At 39.5% G+C, this 26437-nt stretch overlaps 1 protein-coding gene across 7 annotated transcripts in view; it reads right to left on the bottom strand.

Annotated features, from left to right (window-relative positions):
- Positions 1–26437, bottom strand: part of GREB1L (GREB1 like retinoic acid receptor coactivator) — a 143262-nt gene that overhangs the window by 37155 nt on the left and 79670 nt on the right. For 6 of the 7 annotated variants that reach the window (XR_012585715.1, XM_074576807.1, XM_074576808.1 and 3 more), the window contains exons 5-12: positions 17800–17976; positions 14870–15046; positions 12759–12881; positions 9186–9320; positions 7137–7274; positions 6684–6803; positions 4796–4933; positions 2833–3018 (exon numbers count right to left, since the gene is read on the bottom strand). Coding sequence is in view for 6 of the 7 variants with exons in the window: in XM_074576807.1 (XP_074432908.1) it covers positions 2833–3018; positions 4796–4933; positions 6684–6803; positions 7137–7274; positions 9186–9320; positions 12759–12881; positions 14870–15046; positions 17800–17976 (1194 nt within the window). In the remaining variant the exon portion in view is untranslated. The remainder of the gene's footprint in view (positions 1–2832; positions 3019–4795; positions 4934–6683; positions 6804–7136; positions 7275–9185; positions 9321–12758; positions 12882–14869; positions 15047–17799; positions 17977–26437) is intronic. The other variant, XM_074576810.1, reaches the window with a different exon arrangement.

Here is a 26437-nt window from a genome sequence, read left to right as displayed (position 1 = left end):
GAAACTGCAAAAAGAATAATCCCATATAAAATTCATAGCTGAGAAAAACCTTATTAATATAGTTATGCTTCTGAAAGCACCTACAATTTACGACAACATAGTCAAATACCACCCATTTCTGGGTAGAAATCCCTCATGGTGTACCGCAAGAGAACTACCCCTCCAACCATCTAAGACCCTAGGAATTGCTGGAATAACCTCTTTGGGTGTCTGAATACCACTTGCACTGAAGACAGAGGCTTGTTCCTGCCTTGAGTTTGAATATGCATTCAGATACAAAACACCTCTGGGTGTCTCGGCATGAACATAATCAAAGCGATTCAAATGTACCACAACAAGAGAGAAGGGTGAACGATTTTGTAATTCTAGACAGGTAACAGAGGGTCCAGAAATACACTCCAGCTGAATAACCAAAACACAGACCTTAGCGCTGCATAGGATGAGATTGTGTTTGTAGAAACGGTAGAGTAATAGTAAAAGGCAGATGAATACAAATGACAGAATGTAACCCATGCTGCAAATATGGGCATTTTGAGGTATAAAAACAAAGCTTGAAAATACTTCACTATGAACGCTGCCAAAGATAACAAACGTGAAAACTGAGTGAGTACAGGAGACAGACTATAAAAAACCCCACTGAAATCAAACATACCTCTTGATCTTTTTTTACTTATTCCTTTATCACAATCAGTGGAATTTATTTATAGCAGTGCTATGGCTCACAATCACAGCTTTAACCGTGTACAGTCTTCATAGTAGGTTTAAAACGAAAGCGTCAGAAGAGTACTTATTTTGTTTGCTTTGATTTGTAATATCATTGTGAGCTTGCTCAGCTGATTTCTGAAGACACAACAGCATTGTGCTACAATGAATAACGTTGTCATAATCTTACAGGAAAACTGAAAGAAATTCTCAGATACATCTTCTTTCAAAAAAGGAGCATTTTCATAAATAATATCCATATGAACTGCGATCACAGACATTTGCAAACATATTTTGTACAAGTAGTAAGATCTGAAAATATTAGGTAAGGCTCAGTATCTTTTTCATTCTCGTGTCTGCTTTTTTATCTTTGCCTTTATCTTACTCTTTCATAACATACTCTGGAAGAAAGAACAACTTTTTAGTCCTACTTTCTCAAGATAAAAAAAGGTTCACATGAATAAACTGTTATTTTATGCGTGTATTTGTCTCTTCTCCTTGTCAAAAACTTTTGAAGCTGGCTGCCGCCCAATCACCTTTCATCTGCGTTGATTTTACAAAATGGCATAAAGGCTCTAGTTCAGCACAACTGTCACAATTCCAACAGTTTTACGTTTGTAGCAATATTCAAACCAGCCACATGTTTTGATCCGCAGGCTCTGCAGAATGTTTTTACTTTTCTCCTCATGAGGCTCTTCCATCTTCCAGTGCTGGCGCCCATCTCCAGATAAGGCCAAATGGAAAACTATTCAGCTTTGCACAGCTAAGAACAAAAGCCAAACTAAACACTTGCTAATAAGGGAACTTCTTTATGCTGAAGGCACGGTGCTCGCTAGACACAGCTCAGCTCCAGAGCCTTCTCTAGTGTGCAACGTGTATAGACTTGCTGCACCCATCTGAGGTTGGATTTGCTCATGGAGTGGGGGTTCACTGACTTGACAGGTTACAATAAGTAATTTATTCTTAATTGGAAATGCCATATCAGCTGTCTTTGTTTCTCCAAAGGAAATTTGCAAGCTGTCTCTGTCAATCCAGAATTGTGTGAGGCAGCTGGTTGTAACATGCAGACTCTAAAATTTTCTAACCAAGACGAAAACCTCGAATAACAAATTTAAGCCCACTGAGAGAAGGGCAACAGAAAAGCATTCAGCCTGTAAAAAAGTACATAAACCCTTTGTCAGTTCTAACGTGGCATCCAATGGACTACTAAGGCTGAAAATGATAAATAAAGCAAACAGGCCACTCAGAGAGTACTACAACACAGAAGATGGCCTCCTTCCTGTCTGTAACAGTACTGCAGCAACAGAGAACAGCAAATCATAAGAACAGATGGGTTAAACGTGCACAGAGTACATTTACTCCCCAGATCATAGGCATATGTTTGCACATTTCATACCATTATGTATTACAGATGGCCTAGCGGGAGCCCAGTACAGGAAAAGCAGCGTGCTCTTCACGAAAGTCACTTGACACTTCTCTGTAAGCAGCATCTTTTCAAATATAGAAGTTTAGGTTGAAGCTGCTGTGAGAAGTTTCCCAGCACTGTCCTGCAATATTCTTTAACTTCTAAAACCTTGCTGTTAACTCTGCTGCATTTTACTCTAAGGCAGGGAAAAATGTCTGGACCTTCAATAAAAGAAAGCAAACGTGGTTTGCTGGTTTGCTCTCAAACTTGCAAAGGGTCCATTTCAAAAACATTTACAAGAATGAGATATTCACTGAATAACTTCCCTTAGTCTGAATAACAAATGTGGTTTTCATGTAAACGGTGCTGTCACCAAAACAATGATGACCATCAGACATCTGCTAGCATTTGTCACAAAACTGAATAAAACAGACCAAGTGTCCTTAGAAAGAGCTGTGATAACTGATGGTTTGATACCCTAAGCAAATGAGTTATCTGCATTGCAAATCCATTTTCACAAAGGTGACCTGGTCAATCCCCATATGGAGATCAGAAGCAGCATCAGCCTTTAAATTCACTTCACTTCTTCAGTCTGATGAACAAAGTAGCAAAGTCACACGCACTAGATGGAGCCACTTACCTCTTCCAGGCACAAAAATAGCCAGAAAATTGGAGAAAAAAGGACAGTCACAAATGAAAACAAGTGCTTATGACAAGTTGCTTACCTAGTTGGACAAGATACTGAATAGTTAGAAGTATCATATTCTCTACACTTAGCAGCTGACTGCTGGTCAAACCGAGGAGATCCAAATCCTTGTTCTCCAGCTGTGGAATCTTGTAGCAATTCACCAGCAAGGGACTTACAACAATATCACCGACATTTCCATAGAAGTAAGGTAAAGTGCCATAACCTTTGATAAAAGAAACCAAAAAAACCCCCAGAAATTCACAGAATATGCCACTACGTGAAATCTCGTACAATGTACGCATTTCCAAACTTCTCCTTAATGTTACCTTGCAAAATTTACAGCATCAGTGACTGCACTTGGCATTATAATTGCTTACAAAATAAATGAGATAGGCCAGTGATCCTTTGCTGTATTTTACAACAAATGATCACATAGATTTGAAAAAACTAACAATAACTGCATACCAGCAGGGTAATAATTACTATTACCCAAATACAAATGAGAATATTATCTATTTGGGTCTTACCCTGACCTTTAAATACAGATTCTCCATAATATAGTGTACAAAAAAGAAAAATCAATGGAGGCAAAAGTACATTGATCTTAACATTATAAAAGCAGCATAAGTCACATTAGTATTGATTCAACTACTGTGGTATTGCTGTGATTGATTTCACTTTTTTGCCACATTGCCATTCTGTTTTCATAAACAGGTTAAATAAATATCAACAACCAAACATGCTGTTCTGTAAGGTAAAAACACATGAGCACAGGCTAACTCCTCTTTCCCTTGAGAATGTTTTCATTCTAAAGAAGCTTCCACACAGATTTTGCCAAACCCATCCATTTGGGTACATCTGGTTCTGTGCTATTAATAGGACACTGTTTCTGAGGGCCGCTAACATTTAGCCTAACTGAGGACTTCACTGGCAACTCTCCGAGAGCCTAAGGGCTGCATTCAATTTGCTCTTAAGCTGATGACTGGAGGCACCCCCATCTTTAATAAGGAAGTGTTTCTCTGAAAACCGTTAGAGCACCATGCTAGAGCTTTAGAATAGGCTTCCAGAAAACAACACTAAGCAAAACAAACCAGAAGAAGTGTAACCCTATCCTTGATGGATTTACTAGTGTAGATGGCCCTGTTAATTCTCTGGGAATTGTGTGTATTAGGATTATCTGTGCAAGGACTTGGAGAATTTCTCCATTTCTGCAGGAATGATAAATTATTCCATGGATTGTATTGATAGGTATGTTCTTTTAACACCGAAGCTACTTTATACAACCGTCTTTACTATGCTGGACTGAGAAGAGATTTAGAGTCAAAAAACCACTCATCGAAATCTTGGCAGTACTAGCTGGCCCATCTTTTATTATACAGTATGCCCAAGTATCTCAGGTTGAAAGGGGTAGTCACATTATGAGTCATACTTTTAAAGTAAAAATAACGTCTTTCTAAGGGTTCTCAATGTACTTTATACAGCTAAAGGATTTTAAAAGCCTGATCTGTTATCTCGGTTGCTTACAAGAAGTAAGGGCTATAAAAAATAAAAAGTTAGTATGGTTCACTTTTGATTAGTCAGTTCAAATCAATTTTATGGTTCTCATGCAAAATCCCTGGGCATCAAGATTTGGACTATAAATGCTGTAGGAAATATTTGCTTGTTTTGTAAGTTGTTTACACTGGAAAGCTACTTCCATTACATGGAAATATTTCTATTTTTGAATTTTACAAAAATGTTATTTGTACAAAACTTCAATTTGGCCAGAGGTTTTCTATAAATTTAGTCGTGACCTAGTTCGCAAATCAGGTTCTCCAGAAATTGCCTAACTTCCAATTTTAAATGCTGAGTAACTACAGCAAACTATTCACGAGCAAACTGACTTTGTATTGTACTGAATGCCAGAACCAACAAAAAGAAATAACACACGCACCCCCCCTTTCTCCTAGGGGAGCACGCATTTGTTCAAAATGCATTTGATTCCCCAGTGTAAGACTTACCTATCAGAATCACTGGTCTGACTCCCGAGTTATTCAGCAGGTTTTCAGGAACTATTACAGTCTCCCCTGCTGGGATGGGTTGAGGCTGTAAAATTCCAGTTAACATGGATTGAGGAACTGGGACTGACAAAAGAGGCTCTATAAAATAAAGAAAAGAGAAGCTTCCATTACCAAAAGGCTCATACTGTGATTTGGCCGTACGAACAAATAAAAAAAAATTACTGCAGATCACTAACTGTAATAAAATTCAAAAGGTCTCTGCATTTCCTGCTATAGTTTTAAGTAATTTAAATTGAGAGCCTATATCCTCCTGTAACCCCACTCCTAAAATAAAACTTTTTCTGACCGCTGTATTGTTGGCGGGAATGAGAGAGGAAAACACAGGTTTGAATATGCATCTTTAAACAAAGCCAAGTACTAAGCCAAAAGGCCACCTCTAAGATGGAGGCTACCTCTCAATACTGCCTCTCAATACAAAGGAAGAGACTGCTCTGACTTCTGACCTGGAATATACGTAGATAAGAAAAAGAAATACAGGCCAAAATCTCAAAGCTCTCCTTAGACAGTTGCTACAAGGAAAAAAATTAGGCTTTACACATGAAAGAGCAAGAACAGATTTCAGAAGTAAAAAAGAAACAAAGTGCAAGAATTTTGTAATCTGTAATCAGGTTTCAGTGTGAGGTCTGCTTCAGAAGTTTCTCAGGCTTCATTTGGTGGTTTGTAACAGATTATTCAAACAATGCCCTAACAGAAAAGCATCAAAGGCAGCATGAATGAACGCATATGTTTTAGTAGTGGAAATTGTTTATCCAATAGAAAAAAATAGTAGAAAAGACTCATGGAAAACGGAGTACACAGTAGAGGTAGCAGATTGGTGGAGACAAACCCAACAAAAAGGGGAAGACTGCCTTATATCACGTATTTTCAGCAGGTCTCTGAAGCTAGAAAACAACAAAAGCTGCGACTGATTTGAGTTGCTCAAGTAGTCAGGCCTGCACTACCATGTAACCCGTCTTCCTAGGAATATCTCTGAAAATTAATTCCAAAATATCTCAAAACCAAGCCCTCCAAAGCAGAGTTAAAAAATACATTGTGCATGTTGACAAATATCTTTGTTTCTTCCTTTTTATGTTTATTCTGTCACTCTATAGGAATAAGTAATTGTTTATTCCCCTTTACAAAGTACGCTGAATTGCACAACTGAAAAGTGCTTAAACAGTGAACAGTTCTATTAATAGTTATGTATAAAGAGGTACCTATGTGGATATTGATGAGTGTTCACACATACCCATAATTAGTCCTATTTCATATCCTGGTGTTATATATCCCTCCTACAGCTTTTCCAAGCACAACAGACTTTGGGTCTCACATACTTTATGCTTATCACTAAAGATGACCTAGTGGACATCAGCGTCCTTTGTTAGGCCAAAATTACAGAAAGCCATTTTTCCTGTGCAGGAATGGAGCCTACGGTTTCTGTAGCACACCACACCAGATTGAGACACAGCATTCAAGGTGAGGGGCAATGGAAGTCCTTCAAGTGTGTTCACATATCCATACACCTGCACAGTTTTAGGAGAACGGAGTTATGTTTCAGGGACTTAGACAGGTTTGGATTTTTGTTAATATTATTAGCATCTTCCTTTCCTCTCTCTCGCCCAACATTTTCACTTTCCATTTGTCCCATCTTAGATTATGGCAACAAGCATCAGACAATCCTGTGTGTTTTTCTGAGGCATATGAAAAACTTCCCATGGTGTCCTTAACTGCTTCAACAAGCTCAGTTATGTTTTCTGTGCAAAACTTAAAAGAGAAGCAGCACAGGCCTACTGGTCTGGCTGAGTACTGCTTTTTTACAAATGACATCTCTGTATTATCCAAGTTTTACCTGTCCTTGACGAAGGCCGAATTGCAGGAACAGGTACCGCTAAACCAGGAGGAGGGACTGGGGACCCAGGAGACCATCCCCGGTGACGTTTCTTGGGCGGTCCAGAACTGGACATCGATGCTGAGAAGGAAAGTAAAAGCTAATTCTAAACGCCATCCTCCCAAATTACTAGACTGCAGCCCACATTTCCATTTCACACTGGTGTTGAACTGGTACCACACCACTCAGTGACACAGGTTTACACCTAGATTTACACGAAGCCAGACTATGATGTCAAAAATGTTGTTACTCATGTTAAAAAGTACAGCATTAACATTAATGGTCATGACAAAAACCCAATGGCTCAGTATAGACTGTACTGCAGAAACAGCTATGATGGGAAAACAAAATCACGAATTTCATGCTCAACTGCCAGTGCAGCTTAAAATAAAAGAACAGAGAGGTTTTCTTTACCTTGGTCTCCAGCTGCACAGCCGGGGCTTGGAGATGTCGAGTGAGGCACTGGGCGAGAGACTGTAGAACTCAATACATTATTTCTTCCTCCATTAGCGTTTCCATTAGCAACATCAGTGGAACGCAGTGAAAGAGGAGCTGAGTATAATAAAATAGAGAGTGTGTGGCTTGAGACAATCTTGAAAACAAACAAAATAATACGGCCGCATGCAGACACAAAAGAACAGGGCAAGATGCGTGACTGAAAGAAACATACTGCAGGGAAAGCATGAAGTGTACTTAGCAGAGAATAATTTGGGCACAGGCTGCAAAATCCAAACCTTGAAACTGGGTCTCCAGATTTCAGGGTGCAGACAATAGGTGGAAGAAAAAAAATCCAAAACAAACACCATCAAAATAAAACAGAAAATTACACGGGAAAAAAAATTACTGGTAAGTTTGTGACACATTTTTTTAGACAGTGAAAATTACAAGAAATGCACATCACGAATTCGGTCTGTAAAGATTTCTAAGCCACTTTGGTGTATCTGTATATTTTTCCCCCCCCGTCATCCACATGCCGTATACAGTAATTCACTACAGGGTTGTCATCTAAATTCTTAGCAAAGGAGACTTGGCAGGGAAGACAGGGCAGTTTGCTGTGAAGTATACATGGTCTGAGGCAATTACTGAGGCAAACCAGTAATTTAATTTTGCTACCTCTGTCTAAGACAATCCTTCAGTCCCAGCAAGCCTGAAACCCTGGTGGGACCCACTATATCCAGGTCACGTAATGCAACTACAACAACGGAGAATCACAAGAAGTTATCCTCACACTTCTGAGTGCCTTCTTATTCGTTTTCAGAACATATTTTTTGCAGGAGAAATTAAAAAGAGAAAGGCATAAACTGCATAGAGCAGACATGGAGCTCAGTGCAGACAACAGCTCCTTGCCATATCTGACAGCTCCACAAGGATTTAGCTCCCAGGAACATATTCCAGGAGCAACAGCAAGAGATGGTGCAGCAGCTTGTTGATATCAGCTGCAATAGAAAAAGTTTGAGATGTGGGTATTTAGCTTAAAAAAATTGTAACATGGAACCCTCCTGCCACAGTCATCCAAATGAATTCAGGCACAAGATTCTCAGGTTGCCAATTAGCAAAATTTGAATAACATCACTTGTCCATTGGAAGCTCCCCATTTGTACTCTGAGTCAACGATTTGGTCTGGACAGATATGGTGGAAGTGGCTGAAATGGTGGGAAGTGATTTCAGTGCATGATAAATTCTCTTACACAAGTATGGAGGGGAAAAGGGTATTTTACACAAAGAACTGTTAATGATTCATTAGATACAACATAATAATATTATGTATATATAACAATATATATTGTATAAAATAGCAGATATAATACATCGTGTATATAATGTAATGCTCATGTGCATATATAAAACAAATAAATTTATATTTTTTCTTATTCAAGCATACTTCCCAGAAATGTGTGATTTTTTTTTTTTTCATTGCTTAAAGGACTAACCAGCGTAAGTAATAAACAATCAGAATATCACAACAGAGTACCAGTGAGGGATCTAGATGCCACAGTCAAGGGTTCTAATTCATTAAACACACAATATAGAAATAAATAATTAAAACAGCACTGATATTATAACTCCTTTAAATGAGACTAAATTCCATTAAATGTATCTGGAGGAACTGCACCTGTTACAAATGCAGAACACCACGCAGCTCTCAGTTACTGAGGCAAGAATCAGTGTCGCATCAAGAGGTGACTTTTATGCTCTCTTAGGTACCTTAGGAAGTGCAAAGAGGGATATGACATGCACTTTTACCAGAACATCAAATCTGAAAGCCAAGGTGTGGCTCAGTCTGGGGACAGAAACGACCTTGGAAAATTTCTGTGTGGAGGACTACAAGAACACGAGAGTTTTGGAGAATGCTAGTGAATGTTTTCCTTTCCTTTTTCCACCAAACAAATGACTCCCTTATTTCTTGTCTGTTAAACTGATAATTCCCTTGGCTCTCAGCTATTCTGGAAAGCAAAGCCATACCTGCAGCAAATGCCTTTCCTACGAGTTGTACTGACAGAGCCAGAGGTTTCACAATGTTCTTGTTCCGAGATGGGTCTTGAGTTCCACTTAAGTTAACAGCAGAAGATGATTTTGCTGGACTGAACACTGAAGAATCTGAGAAAACAAGTTGTTTAATTAAATAATGATTAAAAACAATATATATGTATGTGCATATGTAATTTGTATTATAGACACACGAAGTCATACACATTTATCTAAACTCATCTCTGCATACAATACAAACAATTTTTTTACACTCCTAAGAAATCATCACATATCAGTATCTTTTAGGAGTTGTAAAAAACTCCTGGGCATTTCTATAGAATCTCATAATATACCAATTGATCTCTTTCACAATATTTTGTATTCACATACACTCGAAACATATTTTAACTGCAGAAAGGGCTATCTCATTGCTCCTAAAAATACCCCTGCAGGATAGGCAAGTAAATACAGCTATGCCACATTACAGATGAGAAAGCTAAGGCAAAGAGCTTGCGTGACTTGCCGCCAGCAAGCATAGGGAATGAGCACTGGAATAAGTTGCCTAAAAACCATGTGGAATGTCCACCACCTGAGATTTTCAAGAACAAGTTATTGAACCTGTGTCAGATACAGCTGAGCTTGACTTAGGGCAGAAAAAAAAAATCAAATACATAATCTCCTTACAGCATCACTGTCTATAAGGCTATGAAAAGTGTATGTCCACTTATAAGTCTGGGTAAGAAATGAAGGGTATCTGAGCCCAAACTCTGCATGAATTAAAAAATGGCAACTCCTTAGAGCACTTTACCAAGGCTGAAAAATATTAGCCCTATTTTATAGATGGACAAACCAAAGAACAAATAAATTCTCATACTTGCCCAGTATAAAACCGTACATCAGAACTGATGCCAAACCTCTCAGCACGTAAGCCCCTACTTTAACATCAGGCATTTAATATCTGCAATTTCCTTCAAGAAAAATCCGCCATTCAGATGCTGATACACTGACAAATCCATATTCTTATAACTGGGGCAAAAAAATATTAACTCAGTGTTTGTCCAGAAAGTAGTTTGTAACAAGTAGGCAAAGTAGGCTAAGTTCACGTACAGATGTCCTAGTAAAACAGACAGGGAAAGAAAACAGAAGGCAAAGACCAACTTGATCTGCCAAATACATTCACCCTCAGGCCACACACCATTTGGCAAGAGAGGGTGGGGAGCAGAGTCTGCTTTGCCAGACAGAGTAACTGGGATGGGGAATAAATACAGAAGCCTCTGCTGCTGTTGCTCCACCAGAAAACCTTGTCCATGTTCACAGGAAATATGCTGAATGGCAAACAAAATAGGCCACCAGGCCAGGGGCTTTGGAGGATAATGCTGGTCTCTCACTTAAATATGATGTAGCAAATATGCAGCATTAAACCTTTCCTCAAAGTAAACTGTCCAGTAGCCTTGGGTTGGTTTTTTTTTCCTCTAGTTCTAATATATTTTCTTGAAATTTTATCTGAGAATGCAGATGTGGCTGGTATATGTTTAAACATCACACTGGTACCTAAGTAGAACTTGTAGTACTACCAGTTATTAAAATTCTTCATGCTCCTATTGTAAAACCCTGGTTTTACTTGCTTAACACCCTTTTAACACCTGAATTGCAGTTTTCCCTCTTGCGTATCTGCCTAAAACTGAATATTTGATTCTGTTCAAGGTTTCAGCCATTTTTGCATTGCCAGTCGCCTCTTCTCTGCCACGGAACTGCATCTTCCCACTCCATTTTGAAAGGGGGACCTAACACCTGACTGCAATGTCATGGCCACACCATACTATCAGCTTTAGCTATGGTATTTCAAAATTCTCTTGTGCTCTAATTTTTATCACGAAATTACCATTTCAGTGCAGTACTTTCAGTGTGCTCACAACTGTCTGCCTACAGGTGTCTTTTAGAACTTGGAGACTGAACTACTCACTTACAAGGGCAGAAAGCAGAAATATTTACACAACCTTAAAAGGAAAAAATGGATATGAGTTGACAATAAACTGAAAACAATTTTAGAAAGCAACTTGCTAATAAGTACTCCTGTTTTAAAATAACTGAGAATTCAACTCAAAGTACAAACAGCTATGCAGAGCCTAGAAAAGAAAAAGTCAGACCTCCATCACAGGCGACACATGTCAGAATTCACGCCACCGCAAAAAACGTGCCCTCCCCCCGTTCTCCCGGTCACAGGGGATTCATATGTATGCATGTGGCATTATCTTCACTAGAAGATAACAGCAGAAGGAGATGAAAAGGTTTTGACAACCGTGACCTAAGAGTACAAACAGTGACACACAGAAACACCAAGCAGACTGAAAGCCACAGTCAGTGATAAGGAGAAAGCAGTATATAAAAGGTGTATCTATTAACTTGACAGGTACAATAGAAGACAAAGCTGTGCAAATATTGGATCACTTGTTGTTTCAAATAAATAGGTTCTCATGCATCTGCACAGTTCTCATGCCAGGATCTGGAAGCCAAGGGATCATGCAATGAAATGCAGATGTTTAAAGAACACTCTGATTTCATTTTCACCAAAGCCTAAAGCATACAGCTTCCTAAGCAGAGACAAAGGGTGACCACCTGGGGAAAGTGTCCCCGGACATACTGATCTGTGATTACAATTTCATAAGAATGCATATGTTCAGCTTTTGTTATTCCTTTTTAACATACTTTGTAAGTGGAAGAAGTATTTTAACAATCTTGGGTTTTCATGGGCATTTCATACCCCTCTACAAAAATATGTGTTCTGGTACATACATATCGACCAATTACAACAATTAATAGAAAATTTTCTCCTGTTTTCAGTTTTTCAAGAAATAGCACAAACAGACACAAAAACATATAACAGCATAGATGAAGGTACAGTAAAGCAATGAGAAAAAAAGCCCAAAGAAAAGCACCCTAGCTATTTGCAATAAATAAATGAAATTAAGATGCTCCTTCTTTGTCAGCCAATGTCCATTTGAATTTTATATTTTCTCCTTGTTTAAGTATGTCATTAATAGCTTTCTAGAACAGTTGAGAGACACGTGCTACCTCACATAACACAAAACCACTGTATGTGTATGGGGAAATTGCTATTCTAAGCACACCCTTGTGTGAAGTAAAATTGAAATAAATAAATAAGCAAGCAAGCAAATAAATAAAAGCTGCCCCCCTAACCCCAAAAGGAGATTATTTTCCTTTTCAAGACAAATAACCTAGTCTATATACTAGGTAAACACCTCCCTATAAATGCGTAATTCAAGTTTTTTGAGATACACAAAAAATTAAATGAACACAGGGAGACACAGAATCAAACAAATGAATCAAAAGATCTTTTAATGCTTTTCCTATGAGGACTAAAGCTAACCTTCAGCCTCACCTGGGTCTTAATCTTTCACAAAGCAAATTTTGAAAGGTATCCTCCCTGCTGTAATCTATATACGGCTTGAGGTAAATACCCAGTTGTTTACGGCATCCCTGAACTACCAATATCTGAGATAACTTACCACCCCCAATGGTTATCTTTATAGCACTTTCAGCTCCTACCTGTCTGAGTGAACCCTGATTTGTATCCATTAGCTGATCCACCCTCTGGGGTCGTGGACGGTGACACCGAAGAATTTGGTTTAGCAGAGAGGCTAGCAGCAGATGATTGCCTGCTTCTACATTCTGCAAACGAAGCAGCTACAGTACATATTAACAAGGCCTGCCTTCCAGTAGCGAAAGTTCAGCAACATGGCGGCGAAAGGTGACAAAATGTTAAAAGCATACATACAGCACGTACAACAAACAGTGGCAAATGGCAGCATTCAACAAAAACACGGCTCTCGCAGTTTAGTCAACTTTGTCTTCTAATTAAGAAAACCTCCCCGGGGACCACTCAGAGGGCCGGGCAAATACAGAACAGATGCTGCAAAACGGCAAGAGCCCTCAGTTCACAGCTTCCAAGAGATTTGAAGGTATTGGGCATATCCCGGGAAACACTCAGTGACTTCTGTGGTACTACCTTTATACAAACCGTCATATGTTGCCCTCTAAAAAGGGAAATTGTGCTGAAACCCAAATTCTTAGTGTGCCTCCACAAAATCTTCCGGGAGATCTCAGCACTGTGAGTGTCTGTCTGGATGAAAACTGAGTTAAGGGAGGAGAAAGTCACCTTAAAAATCGCACATTAATCCATTTTTTAAACTGAGATCTGATCAGATTTTGTTTGAAGAGAAGGGGGTGTTTAAGACCATTTCTCTTCTTTTAATTAGACCTCTAATGTAAGTAAAGAGTGAAGGGTTACCAGATGGATGGTAGCAACATGGGGATAGAGCCTATCAAAATAATGGCCATGAGGTCAATTCTTGGTCGATTTTCTAAACTTTGATCGGTGCTCAAAACACTTGTAATCAGCATATAACCAAAGTATTTGCCTCTTCTACATCTTTACATTTGTAACTAGAAGAACATTTTAGTTTTTCATGTGCGTTACCCCTGACAGCATTTACCAGGACACACACAAATCCCAACGGCATGAGCATCAGGGAGGGGTTTCCAAAAACGGATTCCAAAATTAAAATAAGGTTTCCTTTTTCTGTATTTGGAACTTCAAAGAGAGACTACCAAATTAAATTTTTCCATAGTTTTTGTGAAAAATGCTGCTGAAAAATGCATCCGCTCTAAAGCTCGTAACTGAGAAAAGCAGCTGAAGCCGGGATCCCTTTGAACCACTAGCTGATACAATACTATCATCACTCATACAGCTCGGTGATAACCATCTCTTTCTGGTGTCATGCCGCCATTCACATGAGGATGTGACTCTTCAGATGTGTGTCAGTCCTCCTGTGGATCTTCCCTCCTCATATCACCCTCTTTGGTAACAGGCACCAGATCGAACTCTGTTTTTACTGAGTGAAACTACAGCTGAGGAAGACAAGCAGTCTGCATATATACCAACTTAGTAGACAGTGAGTAGGTAAACCATTCTCTCCCTGAGTCTTTGCATGGCTCTAGCTACAAAAACCTGCATCCTCCAGAAACAGACCCCATGGCTACCTTGCCTTGGGGTCACAAATATCATCTCTTTAGCGCATAAGAATATTGCACAGGCTGCTCCGGTAGAGGGTAAGCCCAAGTGTAAAACACACCATAAATGGCAAGAATATGCAAGATTTCTCCTCTTTCCCTGAAATGAGTGACCTGAGCTTTCTTAATCTTATGGCATGCTAGCTGTCCTCAGGCATTAGACAGACTGAATTGCACCCGCTAAGATGAATATCAGTGGAAAGGCCAATGTTGGAGCCCTGGCTGTGAGTCATCTTGCTTCAGGCACAGGAAAGAATCAGCAGACTGAGCAACTTTATTTCTTCTACCAAGATGGCTGCACAGCCCAAGAAAGGTAGATTTAGGGCCCACACTGAAAGCATAGGGAGATGGAGGAAGACCATTTACAATTGCACGGTTACTATTAGGACTTAAATAAACCTCTTCGGTAAAATCCAGACTTCACTGAAATCAGTGGGAATTTTTCCTTCAAGCAGTAAAGAAATTAATCTTCTACAGTTACTTTTGAATGCACATATTTTCAACAGCAACCTTCAGTTTCACATTCAACATCACACTAATATAAAAAAAAAAACCCAAACACTTAAATGAACGGGCACCTTAATTACCTTTCCAGCAAATAAGGGGTCCCTTTGACAGCACACCTTGGGAGCTTCTTACTAGGTAGTACTTTAAGTGCTTCTGCTTCTTTGGCTGAGTGGTTAATTTCAGGTTGATATGATTGGAAAACTCTGTGAAGTATCGAAATCCTCTTTCTCCACAACCTATACAATTCCCAGAAAATCCTGGAAGAATGAAGCAGAAGGTATACAAACAGATTAAAAGACTTGTGCCATCTGCAAGGAATAAGGCCATTTTAACCTACCTGCACATCACATTCAGAGCGACTGGAGGCCTCCAGCCAGATAACTACTGTGGATGCCTGCTCACCGCACGTGTGTCAGGAAGCAAACACAGGCAGATTTTAGTCTTAGCTTTTCTGAAACTCTTCCATCTTTCTAGGTCATATTAACTTATGCCAAAATCCTACCACCAATTTTCCACTCTACATAGCGCAGAGAGGAACAACTACTTGGCGGGGGGAAGCTATGATGCCAGGCTAGGATATTTCTATGAGGTTTCCTATTTTACTTCCACATTTCTACAGTAAAACACATGGAATCCAAGCTGCATGCTTCCCTCTCTCAGAACAGTGGCTAACCTCTAGTAGCCATTACAACTTCATATGGCTAAAATTAACGCTAATATCTAGTGAATTTTCTCTGAGACTCCTTAAACAAGGCACTTGCCAGGTAAGCTCAACCTTACAGCTTATTAAGGTCTTAAAAGCAATCATTTAATGTCAAGATTTTCATGGCAAAAGTTAGGAGTGCTGCAGAATGTTTTATAAAAATCTACAACCTGTAATGAAAGTAACATATTTAGGAATAATAGCAGAAGACTGCTTTTCTGCAATGATTCTAACACAGTTTCACAGAAGGGGATGAAATTTTGATTCAAGGTCTGTAGAAAAGGGTCCAGACAGGATTATACACACCCTTATTTCCAGCCCCATTCACAACTGTATTAATGGCAATGTTGGCACACAGATGGCAGTGGTCTAACATCTCCTACAACAAAGTACAGGGCATGTTCTGAAATGGGCCTGCCTTCAAATCCTGATTTGAATAAGCCCTCTGTTGTCTAATGCTGAACAATTAAACTCCTCAGGCTTATTTGCCATTCCACTCATGTCTGAATCACTTTCAACCCTTAATGAAAAAATACTTTCTATTCTTTCTGGAACATCAATAAGGATTTATAATATTGCTGGATTGATGAGTACCTAATAGAAATGCTTTATTTTGGTTTTTTTTCCATTTACTAATCAGCTCGAGATCTGTAACAAAACCAATTTCTCATCCTCCTTACTATCATCTTCCACAATGCTAAGCACCTCGGAGAACACTGGTTCCTACACTCACCTGTCAGCCAAATTCATAGTTTTACAAAAAAGATACCCAGTCTTTCTGACAAAATGCATTTTCCATAAAACTCTTATTAATTAGGCCACTGTCTTTAGCCTATACTGTGCCTCATTATCATCTTTTACCATCATGTTGCTGAGGATGCCAAGTACATTTGTCCATCCCGTTTCTCCTGCGACTGAATCAGTCCTTCCGTTCTCCCTTGCAACCCATAGGAACTATTGGTGCATCTCCACAGTTGTCAGAAACAGCCATCAGGGTCTTACAGAGCTACAGAGTCAATTCTTTACTCATAGATACCAGTTACACAGGCCTAGAGGCATTTAAATATGTAACATCAGCAATGCCAGAGCAGAGTTGTGAGTCACTGGGCTCATTATCAAACGATATCAGAGATGATAGATGGATACAAAGCTGGGGGGCGGGGAGAGGAAGGCTTACCAACAAAGACAAGTAGCACCACACTTAACGTTACTAAACACCATCTGTCTCTCTATCAGAGAGGTCTTATTGATCAACTCTTGACACTTCCCCTGCCCAGCGAGGGAGCAGCTCCTTTGAGGATGGCAGTATATGCCAGAGTACACCGGGATCCCACGTCCCCAACCAGACCCAGCAAGGGCACATCATACCACAGTTCCCATCTAACTCAGGCCAGTGGGTTTTCTGCCTTAGGTCCAAAGGTTTACAGTGTGTAGTAGCATATTTAAATGGGTTTTAGGGAAAAATAACGTTAAAGCATGTAAGTACAAAAAGGAGATGTTTTCAATAGTTATGTAAAATATTGCTGGTCGGGACCAGGATGTGAGCAGTGTGGTTAAATCAGGGTATTTATGTTTTACTGTAATTTCTTCCCTGTTGAAAGATCTTTCTGAATATATTCTAGACAGCACAATGACTGGAGGGAGAAATGAGAGAGCAAATTCAAAATAGGCTACAGGAGACAAGATACATTAAATGACTTTTACTAGCCTGTTAAAATGTATACCAGTTGTGAGGCAGGCCGGAAATCTAGGTGCACATACGTCTGTTTCAATCACCAAGAAGCATTCTTGTATTAAAATTTTAAAGCTCATAAATGTAACCAATTATGACGTAAATGTTTTTTTTTTTTCCCTGTGTATTAGATTTTGAGACCCAAACTGCCCTCAGAGCTCCTATTGAGAACAATGTTGCTGGTGGAGCCAAGGGCAGAATTTGTCCCTTAATTGACAGAAAATAGATAGCTTGTCTTCTACAGTTGCATGAGCATATTTCCTCTTAAATGAAAATGTAACCATCTGCAGAGATAGAGAGTATGTGGATAGTTCAGATTTAGAATGCCAGGGCTGCAATTGACTTCTGCCCACACAGAAATCACCAGGCTTTGATTGTGGTTAATTGTGGAATCAGGGACTTGTTTTAAAATGGGCTTTTAAGGTAGGTTCAGCTACGGGTTTAATTTAATAAAAACAAGCCTCTCCTCAGCATACTTCTAATAGAGGATTATTAGTTGAGAAGACTTCAGATAATTTTGAACTGACCTTTTTGTTCTGAATTATTATGGTATGAAGAAAAAAAAAATCTCTTACCTAAAAGTGCATTTTTTCCATGATCATCTGGCAAAAACCGCTTGTCCACAGCGCAGACTAGAATGTGCTCAGGAAGGTTGGGAGATTTGGCTCCTACTAACAGGAAGCCTGCTGGGATATCGATTTGCTCCATGCACAGAGATACTAACCGTAAATCTTTGCCTGCTTGACAAAAACCTAAAACACAAACCAAAACAAATGATAAATCTTCAAAAGATTTCATTTAATTTTCTTCTTTTTAATCAGTTCCAAAAGCAAATTGGGCTTCATAACTTGGTGCTGTAACTGGGGTTTTTAAATATATCCCTTTCAAGGGAAATAGAGGAAATGGAGATAGCATCTCATCAGATCCACTAGCTCAAGGTTTCAGAGACAATAGAGAATCGTTATTTTAAAGAGATCCTGAACACATTCAGGCAGAGAATAGACATAAGTCTCTAAAGACTAGACATCAAATGGCTCAGAAACTCAACTTAAAAAAACACCACATTTAAAATAAGAAGGAAAGTTTGTGATTTTATAACAGAAAACAGCTCTTAAACCATCCAAAAGAATATATTTTTCTTTGCTAAATTTTAGTTTACAGTCTTTTCAAGATAACCAATTTTGGTTTTGTTTCTTGCAACAGGCTGGTACTGGTACATAAACATTACTAAGTAATAGAAAGGAATGACAAAAATTGATGCCTGAAGTCCAGTACTGACTACTAAAAGAAAAATATTTTAAAAACCTAATTTTTAATTTGTCTATACATTTTAGGAATTCCAGCAAGCAAAAGATTAATTCACTAGTTTTAGAGATGTCCAGTATGTTTTCTGTAAGTCTCCAATTGAGTCTCTTGAAGTTTCAATGGGCTGCATGACTTCAATTCTCCAATTAGTTTTTTTCCCCACCCAAACACACAGTTGTACACAAAATAACATAACGTTGGTTCTTGTGCTACTGGTCAATGTAGGGCTAAAGCCAGCAACAGAAGGCAAAACAGGGAACTGGAGCAAGCTTCTGCTGTTTCATGTCCTGCAGCGAGCAGGTGGCAGGCTGGGACACACAAAAAAGCCCGGCAGGGCAGCCCAGAGCTGTGGCCGGGCACCGCAACAGGGCCCTTGGGAGCTCAGGACTCGGGGTGAGCTTGTCAGCCACCCACCAATCAGCCATGGTGGGGATGTTCGGAAGGCTGGATGGGACAGCGTAGAGCAATTACAGGACCTCTGGAAGTCCAGATGGTCCAATCTTTTCATCAAACCAAAGCCAACTTCAAAGTTAGACTAAGTACATTAACAATAACATTCAAGGACTCTCATCTGCTTCAACACTGGACTTACAGGGATCTATATCACTTTTCTGTACATCTCCCTCATATTGTTGTTATTGAGTAAATTCTACTTTCAAGCAAGGAAATGACAGGTGTAAGAGAAAGCAACAGTCATGTGGCTTCCTCCACAGGAAAGGGTACGATCACACTGGGCGTTCTGATTTCCTTTAGGCAGAAGTCAATGAAAGAACTACCAAATTTTATGAAGAAGCAGACTCTTATGTTGTGTTCCCCTCCAATTCTCACTTCTCCAGCTGCAAGATCAGTGCTACAGTCCGGCCTCAGCCCTCCCCCAGGAGCAGCTGGCAGACATCCCCCCCTATTTCAGGATGTCCAATGACATCACACATTTGTCCATGGACCATCTCTCTTTCACTCCAACCACAGAAATACCACAACAGAGACGACACATGCATGCATCTGCATGCATCAATATTTCAAAACAAAGACAATCATAATCACAATAATCAACATTAGTGTTAAACAAACCTATCAAAATAAATTTGAAATTACTGTAATAATTGTTAAGACTTCAGCTACTAATGTATATTACTTACACTTAATTAAAAATATTCAAGTAGTCCATAGTTGCTACAGAAATTGTAAGCAGGGGTGGGGGGAGGGAATCAAACCACTGGAGAAAGGCACTGACTAAGCATCTGGAAACACAACGTGATCGCAGCTTAACCAAGAGCTACCTCAACCATTATTAATACGTGTCTGCACTCTCACCTATTATGCTAAAACCCATAGTTTAAAACTTCAGCAAAAGTGGTAGCAAACTTATGGTTTTGTTTTTATCTCAGAACTGTACCAGACAAAGAGCATGCGCAAAGTGGAATGCACAGAGGCAGCTAGCACGAACTTCCTGGCAAGCAGCTGCGTGCTGAAAACATGGCCCGATGCAGGTTCAGTCTTGTGCCTACACCCACAATCTGTGGAACCAGTTCTTGGCTGAATAGTTTCTTCAGTAATTCAATCAGCTCAGTTCCACCAGCAGCTCACTCGAGCTGAAAGCTAGCTTGGATTCACCCCTCACATACCGTCTTCCAGCCAATGAATTAAAATGAGTACCTAAAGTTTTTATTTACAAATCAACGGATTTTAATGATAATTTCCCAATAAGAAGTCCCCTACGTTTTAGAGGAAAACCATTAAAACTGCATATTTAAAGCAAAATTTATTCTTTTCTGATTAGATGCAATTTGATTTTAGTATGTTAAACTCTTTTTAAGGTGTACTCCTTAGAAACATATTGATCCTAATCAAATGGAAAGCTAGGTACCAGGCTAAGTATTATCTAGACCTTTTTCAATGTAATTTAGAAAGAAACAGTTGCAGATAAATATAGGAACAAAACTCCCTTACATTCAAAATAGAATTTGCTTATTTAAATGTTTATGCCATTTGGGTAGTATGTCCCGAATTTTCAAAACTGGCCTTAAATATTTAGGCATTCAGTGAAATCTGAGTAGCTGACATGCTTAGAAAATACCATCCTACATCTAGATTTAAAATAGAAAAATCACCCACCACTGACAATGTGGGTAAACAGGAAATCTGTAGATAAGGATTACGACACAGCAAGTGCAGCAACATTTCGAGACAGATTTAAACCTATGCTTTTACACAATTACTCTTTAGCCTGGTTTCTACCTAAAAATTTTCAGGAAACGCCCAGAAGCCCAAACAGGGACTAAAAAGAAGCTTTAGAATGAATTACTAGCAACAGCAATACTAGGACACCAAAGAAAGCAGGATTTTGGTTGCCAATGTTGTTAACAGTTATGTTTCAATATAGACTTGCTTTCAGAAAGAGCACACAGCATTGAGAAGGCTGAATATCACATGAGAAACTTAGAACTTCTTTGGATGCTTGAGGGTTTTGATGTCCCAGTGAGGTGAAGCAAAAGCTCCAGCAGTCCACAACACCTGAGACGGAAGGAAAGACTCTGCTATCATCCAGGACAGGGGCAAACCAACTTCAGCTACACTTCGAGGAACTGCACACATCACCATTCTGCACGAGTCCCCAGGGGAGAAGGTGTAGGGAAATCCTAAGAAACCCATCACAACATCTCAACAAGTTTATAAGCATTACTCAGTAACATCTTAGCAGTACCCATTGAAACAAACTGATGGATCTCAGTCTGCTATCACAGGCAACAGCAGCCTCTTACCTGAGAGACTATTGATCTGAATATATTTAATATTTCCTACCATTTAGGATATGTAGAAATGCTGCATCCTGCCTAATCTGTAAACAATACCTAAGATTTACCCTCTGTATCTTCTCTTACTCCACCCAAAGTGCTCTCAGAACCCTTCCATGTCCTCCTTCCTCCTTGCACAATCTCCTCTGCTTTGGTTGGCGATCCTCCGGATCAGAGGTATGTATGTGTAGACTGGCTGGCCAGCAAATGCCTCTGTAATGTTCAGGCTGTGTAAGAGGAGAGCTATAATTACTTTTCTGCCCCAGGGGACACTAGTTTTGGGACACTGATGCCACCCAACCAGCTCCTGAACTTCACAAATCTTGCTGGAATTCAGTACCTTTAGGATACTTACGTACCTTAGGATACCAAAGCTACCAGCTTCCTGACAGACAGGCAGCAGAGCTCACAGGCAACTGCCGAAATCTCACTTTCTGAGGGAACGAGACAAGTAACAGGGCTGACACTAAAAGTAGTTTCCTCTGGCTCCCCTTCTGCGGAGGGGAAAGGGATCCTTCCTAACAGTCGAGCAGCAAGAGGGGGGGCAACACATACAGAGCCTCTGGGGGCTCTTCTCTTGTAACAAGCTGCAGAGTTTCGTCACGTAAAGCTGGGGATCACTTTGACCAGGAGATACAGAGAGAATGCAAATCTACTTCTGCGCGGTAGAAGTCTTGAATTTTCCTTCAAAGACAAGCAGATGGTATACTCAAGAGCCCTTCATTATCCGTCTTTCCCCTGGCTTCTGGGGCTGCAACCCTTCTGGTTTTTAATTCCTGCTGCTTTTTTAAACTGAATGAGAAAATTCCACGCAAGAAACACTAATTTGGAAGCAAGGGTAGACGAAGGAGGGATTAACCCGCTTCTCACTACATCGTCTTTTTCTAGTTAGCAAGCAACACAGAGACGCCAAACTTTTTTTTTCCTGTTTTGCGTGATTTTTGCATTGATATTTAATTATCTGTGTAAGAGAACAATTTCCACATTAGGAAAGACAAAACGTGACATCTCTGTACAAGCAGAACTTGTGCTGCCTATGTTTAAGATTTGGAACATGCAAAATCCATTTACATTTCATAGCTATTCATTTAGAAATTCAGGTGCAAACTCCATTATATGTCAAGCAGCACTAACACATACAACTCCTAAGAAAAAAGAATGGCCCTTCAGTGTCGCACTTACCTGCGTGACATCTAAGTATGAAAAGGTAAAAAACCATGAGCCACTAAAACAGACCAGCTTCTCTTTACAAAATTGTTTACCAATGTCTAATTATAAAAAGCCCACAGCTGAGCTGTTCCATTAAAAAAAATCATCTTCCCAAAGGATCTCAGCTTTGTTTTAAATAAAGAACAGGCATTTATATTCGGATTAGAGATTTGCAAATACCAAAAGCAATCACAAAAAAGAATAATGAATAGCTTTTACAGACATTATCTGCAATTCTTTGAAAGAAAACCCATTAGTTTTTACATCTGAGAAGCACATTTGCATTCTCCAACATCACTTCATTTAAATTAATCCAGTCTCATCTTCCTGAAAAGGAAAACGTATCCTCGCAACTGCCGACACCTAGAAGTGCTGGAATCTTCTTAAAAATGAAATTTGTATATATTTTCCCTTTCCCCACCAGTAACAAGAAGCAGTTTCAATGTGGGTTACTGGCCCCTTGTTGTACTGCAATAAATGGGGTATTTGCATAAGGAATTAGCTTCCAAGAATTGCATATGAATTACTGGTCACTGTCACTTGCTATTGTAACTTCACAGTAACTGATCAGGTGTTAAGTACCTGCTTACCTAATTGCCTCTGAAACTACCTTGGCCCTTCTTTAAGCACCAGGTAAATTGAGGATTTACTAACAAAAGAAAGGTGCTACTATTGTGTTTGCCACAGCTTGCATAAAATGCTACTCCACAAATTAGAAACAGCCTGTGTCAAAGCTACAGCAAACAAGTGGTTCAGAACAGCTTCTTGTATTATTTTGTTGCTTATTTGAGGTACCTGTATGAAAATGAAGAGGTATTTTTCTTGAAACCTTCTTTTCATGGAAGGTATTAGTTAGTTATAAAAGTTTGTGCTGAGCAGAAAAAAAAGCCCCAGAAAATAAGTGAATCTCCCAAATACCATTATTCTTCTCGATTACAAAATCTTTACTTTTGTGACTAATAGTAAGGACCAATGGCAAATAGAGCTGCTCTTTGCAATGGGCTAACAGAAGAGTTAAGGAATTTAATATTAGTGCCATCTGAGAAGGAACATCAAAAAACTGTCACTTGTGAGGCACTTATTTTTGTTAAGTGATGAATAAAGGCATTAAGATCTACTTTCTGCATCCACGTGACTGACAACTGTGCCATCTGCCTGAAAGAACAAGGCACCACAGAAAATAATACAATGGTTATGGCACAAACTCTGAATTCAGGAACAGCAAACAACACAAATACCTGAAAAAGGAAAAAAGTTTCACCCCATCTGTGCTAAGAGGTGGGAGGCAGGATTTACAGCAAGCGGAGCTATGAACTGCAGGTTGTAGTACCAATATTTTGCTCTTGGATAAGCAACTAAATACATGCTTAGCTTAAAGCATCCAAACAATTACAGTGACTTCAATTAGTCTATCAGTATCCTTTAAGATTTTCCTAATGTTATTTATCTTTGTAATTAAATAACTAAGATAAGGGATGTAAACAATGGCAGCAATCCTCTCTTACATCTCGGGAAGGGCATATTCATGAGATGAAAGATGAGCTATCAGATTAATATCTTGCTGAGACACCGTCTGCAACGTGAATGTTTGGGAACCTGGGTGTTTTAAACACTTAAGTAAAACTATCCTAACAGAGTATTAGCAGTATTTAAAAAAAAAAGTATTCTCCTTTCCTCTTCCAGATACAAAAATATTCTTCTCTTAAATCAGCTCCTTGAGAACAGCATTGAAGAGCAAGACAGATTTTGTAAATTCAGAATGGTAAGCTTGACAAGGAGGAAGGAACAAGCCTAAAATTCTGCGGATGTAACACAGGAAACTTTCTTCTAGGGTGCTCTGATCATCTAGATAAAAACCAAAACACAGAACTACCCTGGTAGGTCATCTTTTTCCAGGACATACTAAAAATAATATTACATATATACATGAGCATATAGTTAGGTATACTATGAAACTATAGCATAACTAGGCATAACCTTGTGACATGCAATACGCAGCCACAGCACAGAGGTCTGCGTGGCAGTGAGTGCTTCACAGCTAAGCATGTCCTTGCAGTGCCACGTCAGGCAGGGCAGCCTTATGAAGCAACGCTGAGCAGAGGGAGCAAAGGCACAGGAGAACATGGAGCAGCCTGCACGCGGATGAAAGGTCACCTCTCAAGCAAAGACACGGGCCTTTATCTGGGAACTCACGACCTCACAACTAACATTTTTGTCGCGCATGCAAGCACAACCAGGGATCACCCAAACGCGTGAGTAAGACTGAGTAAGATCTCTTGATGTCATATAAAAAGTTCTTTCACAACCGAATGAATGGTGGCTTTGGAGCCAGGTAAAATTTTGAGCCCTACTCCTGCTACCAGCAGGCTGGTCCAGAACCACATTACCAATAGCTAAAGAACCCTAAACCTTTAACCTGAACGCATTTACAATCATTTTATGCATTCATTACGCTCCCGCAGGACCTTGGCATGACTGGCTCTTCTCCCTCCTTAGTGTTTATCCTTATTATATTTTGAAGGTGTAAGCATATGCTATCTCAGCTTTCGTCCTGGCAGGCAAACAGCCTTGTCAGATAGAACTCCTTCCTCTTAACCATCCTGTTGGTTTTCTTCTGCATCCTGCCCAGTTTTTTTTTTTTACATTTCTTTAACAGAAGTGATCAGAACTACTGCTTTCCACAGATTTTGCAGCCTTTATTGATACTTGTCCTCAACTAAGAATACCTTCCTAGAAGTACATAATTTCGTACTTTCTTCTTCTCTCCTCCTACCAATTTACAAGCCTCCAAAGGACAGCAAACACACTTCTGTGTGAATAACGAATTCTCCCAACAATATTCCCCCACTTTCCATAGCAGCCAGCCTTTCTATTCTTTGTGTTACAGGGAACGAGTGGTACCTTGTTACAGAGGGTAAACATGCTCATGTGAGCTGCATTCAGAAGGGATAAAAGCAAAAATGTAAACATTTGCGACCAATTACCATCCGTACCCCCGCCAAATGTCGAAGGATTACCAGTCACTAGTGCTTACCTCTATCATGACATATAACCACACACAGTAGGGTACAAAGCATTCTATAAATCACAACTTTTTATGACCTCTACATGAGGAAACCCATAATTCAGGAAGATATTGAATAAAATGTCAAGAAGGGGTCTTGGACCTGGTGGGAAGGGTTGTTCGTTTTCGAGGGTTTGGAGGGGAGGTGTTTTTAAGATAAGCATATCTAATAAAGATGAACAGATCTTCTTTCTTTACGAAGTTAAATCTTCAGAACAGCACAATTATGGGATTAGGGGAGCCAACTACATTGATTTTAGTTGGTCCAAGAGATGTAAACATAATGATCTGACCCTTTCTCTAACATATTTAAAACCAAACAAAAATAGTACTGTCAAAAATTTACTTGTCTTGAACAACAATTAGCACAGCTCAGGATAAACTAGCAATGGCCAGCAGGCAGGTGGGGAAGACAAAATAGACAAGCTTTCATTACCATCCCTCTTATCCCCTTGGCAGCACAAGGAACACCAAGTCTCCATTTTCTCTCTCCAAACTCTTCCTTCCGCCCATGGAAGCAACTAAATCCAGTTTTGCCAATGTTTCTGGGAAGAATTGGGGGACAGACAGAGAACCAGGCATACTGATGCTGACTTAAGTAACTTCTTTGAGGACAGTAAACCAGTGATGACCAAAGAAAATAAGGGGCTCTCAGAAACTGAGTGCCACAGTGAGTCTTAGACCCTGCTTTGAAATAATACATTATATTTTATCACAGAATGGTAGGGGTTGGAAGGGACCTTTGGAGATCATCTAGTCCAACCTCCTTGCTGAAGCAGGTTCACCTACAGCACCCTGCACAGGACTGTGTCCAGGCAGGTTTTTAGTATCTCCAGAGAA

The sequence above is a fragment of the Larus michahellis genome, chromosome 2 (assembly GCF_964199755.1).
Source record: "Larus michahellis chromosome 2, bLarMic1.1, whole genome shotgun sequence".
Taxonomy (NCBI): domain Eukaryota; kingdom Metazoa; phylum Chordata; class Aves; order Charadriiformes; family Laridae; genus Larus; species Larus michahellis.
Note: the sequence above shows the minus strand (reverse complement) of the source record. Positions and strands in the feature narration are given on the sequence as shown.